At 31.3% G+C, this 9,126-nt stretch overlaps 1 protein-coding gene across 1 annotated transcript; it reads left to right on the top strand.

Moving 5' to 3' along the window:
* Window positions 1-4,840: 4,840 nt before the first annotated feature.
* LOC118754870 lies at window positions 4,841-7,108 on the top strand. The gene is made up of 3 exons (XM_036489744.1): window positions 4,841-4,970; window positions 5,035-5,295; window positions 5,357-7,108. The coding sequence occupies exons 2-3, from the start codon at window positions 5,200-5,202 to the stop codon at window positions 5,684-5,686; spliced, it is 426 nt and encodes a 141-aa protein (XP_036345637.1). The 5' UTR covers window positions 4,841-4,970; window positions 5,035-5,199; the 3' UTR covers window positions 5,687-7,108.
* The last annotated feature ends 2,018 nt before the right edge of the window (window positions 7,109-9,126 follow it).

Here is a 9,126-nt window from a genome sequence, read left to right as displayed (position 1 = left end):
CCATTTACAATAATTACGTTGTCAGATTCGTGCTCGTTTTGCAAAATTATAAGCTAGCTATAGAGTTATTAAAGCTTCATATATATCTAACTATAAGAAACTTTTTAAAGTGAGAGTTGAACTGCACAGTTAAAGCTAGTTTCAAATACATTTTGCTAGCTTTCGTTTCGAAGTACATTTTAGCTTCTTTTTTTTTAATTTGTCCGCCCGTTTAGCCATCAGCGATAAGTATATATTGACTTGCAGAATTTTACAAGACAAAATATAAAATGAATAATCCTGGAAAAAATATTGATAACAAAGAAATAATTATATCCACAACACCAACGATAACGCCTACGAGAGATCCGATAGGTTTACTGACAAAAATATCGATCAAGCCGATAATAATAACAACATTATGTGTAGTCAACGATAAAAATATGTACAACCAATGACAATGCAAAATCAGATGACTGTAGTATACATTACAAAAGTTTTAACCAAATCATGGTACAACGACAATCATAAGCGAAAGAGCATATGTTTGCCAAAAAAATATGTGGTGGCAGCACTTTCAACCATGCCAGAGTTACATACTGCAATTTTGCATTCCATTGGGACCTTTGATTTGGGCTTAATTTGTTATATATTTTACGAATATTAAAAAAAAAGCACCAGCATCTCCTAACAGTAAAATTAATAACGAACCTTTGGCGAGCAAGAAACATTAATTTGTATTAATTTGAATCGGCATATCTACAATAAAATTTTGTATGCATGCAAAGTCCATTAAAAAATTTGGTGCTCTATCGATAAAAAGACGCGATTTTTCTTGGGTTTTAGTGCTTTTTAAAATTCAAAACTAGGCAACACAGCTTTCTAGCTTATCAAGAGGAGCTCTCCGGGCCTAACATCTGGCGCCTGCAAAACTTTATTCTCGATACGCAGTTATTCTTGCTTGAACCTATGTACAGTTACCGTTTGCAGTTGTTTTACAAAGTACCAACGCTCACGCTCTAAGTGAGCCCGCCACTTGATAAGGGGCAACCCCCTTAACCTAACCTAACCTATCGGTCCTCATATATCAAGGCTCTCATGGTGATTATTTTTACTATTCATAAAAATTCTTTCAATTGGATATCATTAATAGAAGGTGACAATTTTTTTTTTTTTTGTTTTTTATTTTGTCTAACGTAAGTACAGGTATGAATACCTCTTTTATATGCTTTTTCTCAATTGGTTATTTGTTCATCTATCTTTCCAGTATCATTCTAAGCGTTTTACTGAACTTTTGTCGCTTACATTCATGCATTTTTTCTTTGCTTATTCTTTGCCATCGCTTTTTTCTTTTGTTTGTATTTTTTTTTAACTTCATGCTCATAAATCATGTTGCACAGACATGAACAACACGAACACGACTCATATTCGATAGCAGCTTGTAGTTGATAAATGTATATGGAAAAAAATTCAAAGTATCCATTACTAAGTACACTTCGGTAACTCTAAGTTTACCAACCAATTTTGTTCATTCATATAAATAACGTTGTATTCTACGCTAAATGATTTACGTTGATTTACTTTAATGTAGTCGCATTTTGATCGCATTGCTATCTAATGATTTTGCACTACTTGCATACATACTACAATTTAATATTTACTTGTGAGTACCAATTTAGAGTATATCATTGCACATATATATATGTATAAAGAAAAACTTGCAACTGCTTATATGTATATAAATATTTATACTTTTTTATTGCTTAACCATGCCGCATTTAATTTATGCAAAACCACGTTTTGTGTTCCATGTATTGATTTTGTGCTTTTATAAAGCAATTATTGCAATATAAATATTACATCGTTTTTAGTTCTGCATTCGCCTTTTCTAATTCTCTAATTGCATGCACTTTATTCTACATACATATATGTACATTGTAGTACTATGCTGTAACTACATATTTATATTTATTTATATTTTCCAATTGCATGCCTCACCGCAGTGCTGTGCTGTCAATTAATTGTCAATTAGGGTTAACAGTTGACCTCTGCATAAATCACGTTGAATTTGTTTTAAGTTAATTGGATTGGTGTAACTGATGGCCTTGATGTTGTTGACGCTGTAGTTGGTATTAGGAAATTCTATCGACATCGTAGACAACACCTGATTAAAGTGTTGTTTAGTGTAATATTTATGTGTTTTTTTTTGTAGATCAAATGCATGTATTTGGGGTTAAGGATTTCCATATAGGGTGTGAGAACGGAAACTTTGTATGCAAATTTGTGGCTATAGCACAATTTTTAGCTATAGCACAACGGCGACATAGTACATATTTACATGAAAATTAATACAGCCGATATATGTATGTATGGAGGTGTTAGGCACACGACTTTTTTTTTTTTAATTAAATACCTATGAGGAGAGGATGAGCAATGATGGAAAACCAACCATCTTAACGTTTTTGCCAAAATTTGGTACAAAAAGTTCCCGCAGAGATTTACGAGAAAGAAAAAGAATGTGTACTAAAATCTATTTCAATCGGAGTATGACTGCGATCAAAGATTGGTTACTAAATTTTTTTTATTCGATTGACCAGTAATTTTCCACATATAGTACCTGAAAATAATGTTTTACTTGGTGATTTTTTTTTTCATTTTCGACCTATGTACAAAATTTAACAAATATTCATCAAAATTTCAGCTTTTCAATCTTAATTTCTAGAACATTGTTGGATTCGCAATTTTATAGCCCATACAATTTTAGAAAAATAAATTGCAAGTTTCAACCGTCTAAAAAATCGCGCAAATTTTTAATCATTTTTTAGCTATTTTTTTACAAAAAGTGCAATTAAAAATATCTGGCGTTTCTTAATTTTTTACGAATGGTTTTATGTCATAAGAAATTTATATTTATATAAAAAAAAGTGCAAAAATCCGCCAGCACAACAAAATTATTAAAAATCAACGGAACTTTTTGGCCACTTGAATCATTCACTTTTCTGTACTAAAATTTTATGGGCTATAAATTTTATATGGGTCATTCTATGTAAAAAAAGAAAACGACATAAATTTACAATTACCCTAATTATCTTTATTATATAAAAACGAAGTTGTAGTTTTTGTCTATAGAAACTTTTACTTTATACATAATTACTTCACACCAGTCAAAAAGGCATGTCCCACCTAGGGTTGCCAACATTTTCTAAGAAACTTATAGTACTTTTGTTAAAAGCTAGGGTTGCTTTTTTAATTACAATATAGGTTTATTCCAGCTAAAAGCTTACAAGTTATATTTTAATTAGTTCTAAGAGATTTAAGGCGTGAGCTTTTTGAATGAAAATGGAGTGAATTGAGCAAAGGTGAAATGATATTAAATGATGAATTGAATAGTTAAATTAAATTGAAATATTAAAGATGACGATCGATGAGAACTATATGCCGGTATATTAATTCCCACGTTGATATGATGAAAGCTCGCTGCTCCGATGTGTTCCGATGTTTGCTGATAGGTGTTGATTGTAGAAAAGAAAGAAGCACAGTAAAAAATCATAGTTTACTTTTAATTCCAGTGAGTATTTAATTTAAAGATTTTTTGAATTAAATTTGATTTTTAATACCAAAAAGTTTTATTTTTAAACTATGAAATATTCTTGCAATTTCATTAAATCCAAAATGGTTTAAAAACAAAACCTTAGTCAGTGTTGAACGCTTTGTTTTCAAAATATTGATTCTTTTTAGTTTTAATTTAAGGCACAAAAGGCATTAGAATGCTCTCTCTAATGTTTTAAGTATTTTTGGTTAAAAACAAAACCAAAAAAAAAGTATTAAGAAGGTTCTCTCACTCTGAATGATATTTAATGTACTCCCAACTTTAGTATTTTTGGTTTTAAAACAAAACCAGAAAAATACTAAGAAGTTTTCTCACTCTCAATCAGTATCACGTGTTCCACTTTTGGAGAAGCGTCATAATGTTTCTGAAAGTTAAATACCACGAGGTAGTGCATTTAATAAAAATATGAAATCCTGAAAATGAGGAATTCTCGACGAATGAAACAATTATATCAAGTAAGTAATCTAAAAAATTACTCAAGTTTTATGAAAGATAATTGTATTTCTTTTCAGTTGTGGAAGAATTAAAGATCAATCCCGACTGTGCAATAACGTTGCGAGACCGCGACGGAGCTGAAATTTTCGTGGATTATTTCCAGGAAATTCTTTATCAATATAAAGGCTGTAGCTGTTTTTTGTTGGAAATAAATGAAAATTCGACAAAAGAACAATCATCCCAATCATCAGTGGTGTTAAGCTTAAATCACGAGGTTAGTGTTGCACACTGAAAGTGGAAGACTTGTTGTAATGAATAAATTTGAACAGGCGCTGGAAAACTACATAAAAAGCGGAGATTTCTCTTGCATTCTTGAGGAATACAAAAAAAGCAACACTTTAAGTGATAGTTCCCGCCGCTCGTTAGTGCGCGAGTCTACTAACTTTTTACGCCAACATTGTGGAAATCACCCGAAGCGTGGGGAAAAAATTGCACTAGCTGAATCAATAATATGTATTTTTCCAGCTTTTAAGATTGCTAATAGCAAATTTGGGGGAATTGTAAGTATGCATTTTGAACTCTTAATACATTTACATACCATACGATCTTAACGAAACTCAAAAATAATTTCAGGATTTGTTCTACAATCCAGAGAACAATTCCGGCTATTTAGCTGCAAAGTTAAAAACCATAAACACCAAGCTTACGAAACTCGACAGCGGTGGAAAAAAAAAACGTAAACTATCTGAGGTCGACAAGGAAAGCGATGATGAAGCGGTAATTTCTGTAGAAGATCTTCACTTTTTTTCAAAACTGCATTGTTGCAGACGAACTGCAACTGGTTCAACAGAAATTGCAGGAAACGTTAAAAGCAAGACAAAAGTTTATCGCAACTGAATCTAATGTTTTGGAACATTTCCCAATATTTTTATATGATTCGTCATTGGTAGTGTATACACAATAATACTACGTATATATGTATAAAAAAAGAAACAATAATTTTTTTGTAGATTGATTTTGATTTTAATCTTCGGAATGGAGAGGCGATTTCGAACAGTCTTTTAGAAAACTGGGAAAAATATGAAAGCTGTGTGGAGAAAATTTTAATTGATGCCGCTGGCGGACCTAGTCTGGGAAACTGTACTGATTGGGCCACTGAAGTGCTACCTTATTTGATGCTTTTAAAGCTGCTGCCATCTACTGCCAGTGGACGCGCCCAAAAGAAAGTAAACTTTCAAAAATCTGTCGATAGTTTTCTTTCCTTTGAAAACGTAATTTACTATATAATGTTTATTCTTAATCAACACAAATAACACAATTTTTTCTTTGTAGCTCAACACCCCTATCGCAGAATATGCAGCTGAGACTAGTCAGCCCACCATCGTTGCAGTTGGACAAGACAGAGCCACAATTTGTCAGTATTTTATAACCATTAATGGCAAGAAGGTAAATGTTCCCATCAATTATAAATTCAGCCAAGTATTCGACCTGTATTTTAAAGCATTTTATGTATTTAATATACAATTTGATGTAACTTTGGCGAACTTCTTGGGGTTTTTTGACAAATTTATTTACAAAATCAACGATAATAAGAAGCCAAGTACTAGGTTATTAGAAGTGCAATCGAAATTCGAGAATAAGTTTAAGGAATTAATGAAGTAAGTTTCATATAAAAAAAATGGCAAAATTTTGCTTTTTATGTTCCAGAGAATTTGAAACCGTAACAAATGTTGTATTTCATTTAAAAAATTAACATTTTTTAGCGGAGGCTCACGGTTTAAAGTTAAGGTGTGTTTCCTCTAAAACATGTAAAAGAGTATTTAATACATTTAGTTCGTTAAGTAGGCATTCCAAACTTTGTAATCCTATTAATATAAGCAGCGAAATTCCAAAAAAGAAAATTGAACAAATATCAAAACCAGAAAATGTAAATACTCAAAGTCCTGCCATTGACAATGATAGACCATCTTGCTATTTTTCTTCAGTAGAGAATTTTGAAGCTTTCTCGATTGCTTCATCACTTTCAAAAAAGTTGATATTATGTGGAATTTCAGAAACAAAAATTGGTGAAATATTTACATCGTTTGAAGTTCTAATAAATAACAGCTTTGATAAATTTGAAAGGTACTTAATAGAAAAACATCCTGAGATAAGAGAGAATTTATTTAAGGAAAACTGTATTACTTTTCGGGGTGAATTGACCGATGACTTAAACAATATTCAACAAAATTTAGAAGAGGAAAACAATGTAGAAAGACAAACTTTTATGTCCTGTGAACTAATTGAATAAAATCTATTATTAAATTAAGCTATTGTTCCTCTAATATAATTTTAAGTTATTTCAAATAAAATGTATTTCTTAACAAAATTTTATTTTGATTTTTATTTTCAGCACATAGCTTTCCATAATGTTCAAACAAGCAATCCTTATTTTAAAAAATATCAAATTTCTCCTTAATTGTACATGAAATGTGGTATGTTTTATTAACGGGGTTGTAAATTTGTTGAGCACTGTACGCATTGGGTTTGCTTTTAATACCAACAATATAGTAAATCTAATCCAATTTTGTTTTTGATTATATTCCATAAAAGTATTAAATCCATTCCAATTATCAGATAGATCCAAAACCATCTCTGTTACTTTTAATACGAACAATATCCTAAATCTAATCTAATATCGGTTTAGATTTAATTCCATAAACTATAAAATCTATTCCAATTATCATATAGATCCAAAACCATTTAAGTTATTTTTAATACGAACGATATACTAAATCTAATCCAATTTTGGTTTTGATTAAATTCAAGAAAAGTATTAAATCTATTCCAATTTCGAGATAGATCCAAAACCTTTTCAGTTTTATTTTCAATCCCTAAAAACTATAGAATTTAGCCCCATGGTTTGTTTCTAAGAAGAAAAGCTTATTTGAATTAATTCCAAATATATTATTAATTTAATAGCAATAATACATACTCTCTCAATCTTTTCTCTCCCTCTTTGCTTAAACCAGTATGGTTTTAATCTAATACTTTCTGTCATTGTTATATATAAACACCAAAATGGTATTAAAATTAAACTAAATTTTTTACTGTGAGGAAGGCAATGCGCGGGTTGCCTTTATAGGCAACACTGGAATGCAATTCCAGTATGTTTATTGGTATCACTAGCAGTTGAAATGGGAAATTCAAGCAGGGATACTTTGAATCGGTAAATATGCAGGAACGCGTTTAGGAAAAAAATATGCGCAGGTAGGCATCCTTCAAGTGCACGCGAGTCACTTGAACAACTTTCTTCAAAAAATCTGAAAAAAAATTAGTACACTTCATATAAATATAGTAAAAGGTAAAAATGCTTTTTAAGTATAACATGTTTTTTCTTTCTTATGCATTCCTATTATAAAAAATGTATTTCTTTGCACTTTTCGCAGTTTTTAACAAATCACAGTTAACTATGAAGAAGTAGAATATAAATCAAAATGAAATTTTTTATTAGTGGTATGTAATCGCCTTGTATCTCCCATTTCGAGATTTAACATTAATATAAGAAAAAAAACACTTCTGTGAACGCCGATTTAAGCGATATTTAATTTTATTGTAATTTCAGTGCCACCCTTTTCAATAAAAAATTTTTCTTGAAAATTATTGAAATATGAAGAAATATAGTATTTTTGCATACTACAGTGAAACCCGCGTAAGTACCCACCCGCTTAAGTAACCAACAGTTTTGGGCACCGTGAAGAAAATCCCCCTCTTAAGTACCTCCCCGCTTATTTAGCCAACCCGCCTAAGTACTTAAATTTTTCGTAGCCCATTGACCATTTTACTTATAATTTTCCCCTTTCAAGTGCTCTTTTAAAATTTCTTAAAATATTTTCATATTTCGAAATTCAGTGGCAGCACTACACAATCGACATTAATTGCCACCGTCAGTGTAACAACATTCAAGTTTCAAGTGGTTAAAAATTACCGTTGATTTTTTAGAATTTTGAAATTTTGATGAAAATTTGGTGAATTTTCAGTGTTCTACAAAATTTTAAGCTTAGATTTATACGGTATGTGGTAGGGAATGAACTCTATTTTAATTGGAAAATCTTAAAAATTAATAAACATAAGCGGCAAACAGTAAGTACATATGTATAATCAATGACTTTTTAAATAATTGAAATATTGTAAAAATGATATAACATTGCTTTATCTAGTTTTTTTAATAACGTTTTTCATGTGTTTATATGTTTAAATAATGCTACGATCTTGGTTTTAAAGTACGTATACTTAAATAAATGTTGATGTTTTATTCAAGGATGTAAGTTAACAAGAAAATGTAACTTCATCAACAATTGTGTTAGCTTAAGTACCCGCATTGAGGTACTTAAGCGGGCTCTTTTACGTACCCAACCCGCCTAAGTGCCTCAAAAAGCTGACATTTTTCGTGAGGTACCTAAGCGGGTTTTATATTATATATTATAGTACGGTTGGCAACCCTAGTCCCACCAGTCACAAATTTAAATGATTTTTTAATATTTCTAGGAAGATTTTTTGTATATTATACTTTTATTGATATTTTATTTAACTCAATAACTATGAATTTCGATAACGAATCGCTTGGAAGCTATATTAACAGCACCAAAAAGAGTCAAAGGGGGGATAGCGTAAGTTATAAAGACACCAAGTGACTGGCCTCTGAATGCGGGATGTTGGGGAACAAAAAGTATAGTCTACTAATAACACTTATAGCTGAATACAAGCAAACATACAAAGTATATTTACTTTATGCTCAGGGTGTACTTCGACCACGGGGTGCTTCTGCTAGGTTATGTGCGCCAAATCCGGTACCGATGCAGTAACCATGTTCACCTCTACTCGCGCCACTTCCTTGATTCTCTGCGCTACTGTTACTGTCAGCTGATTTGCTACTCAACATGAAATGTAATTAATATGACTAGTTACCCGCAGAGTTTGCTGCCATCGGTTGGAGGTTAGGGTATAACGAAGTGAAGAACCAAAGAAACGTTTTTGCCGCCAGCACGCGAAATAGTTAAGCAGGACAATCCAGATCCGCTCCCTACGTGTACAGACGCTGACTGGTTACAGGAGTAGGTAGG

Source organism: Rhagoletis pomonella, unplaced genomic scaffold (genome assembly GCF_013731165.1).
Source record: "Rhagoletis pomonella isolate Grant_MI unplaced genomic scaffold, Rhpom_1.0 Rhpom_scaffold_04813, whole genome shotgun sequence".
Taxonomy (NCBI): Eukaryota; Metazoa; Arthropoda; class Insecta; order Diptera; family Tephritidae; genus Rhagoletis; species Rhagoletis pomonella.
This window is presented reverse-complemented; position numbering and strand designations above follow the sequence as displayed.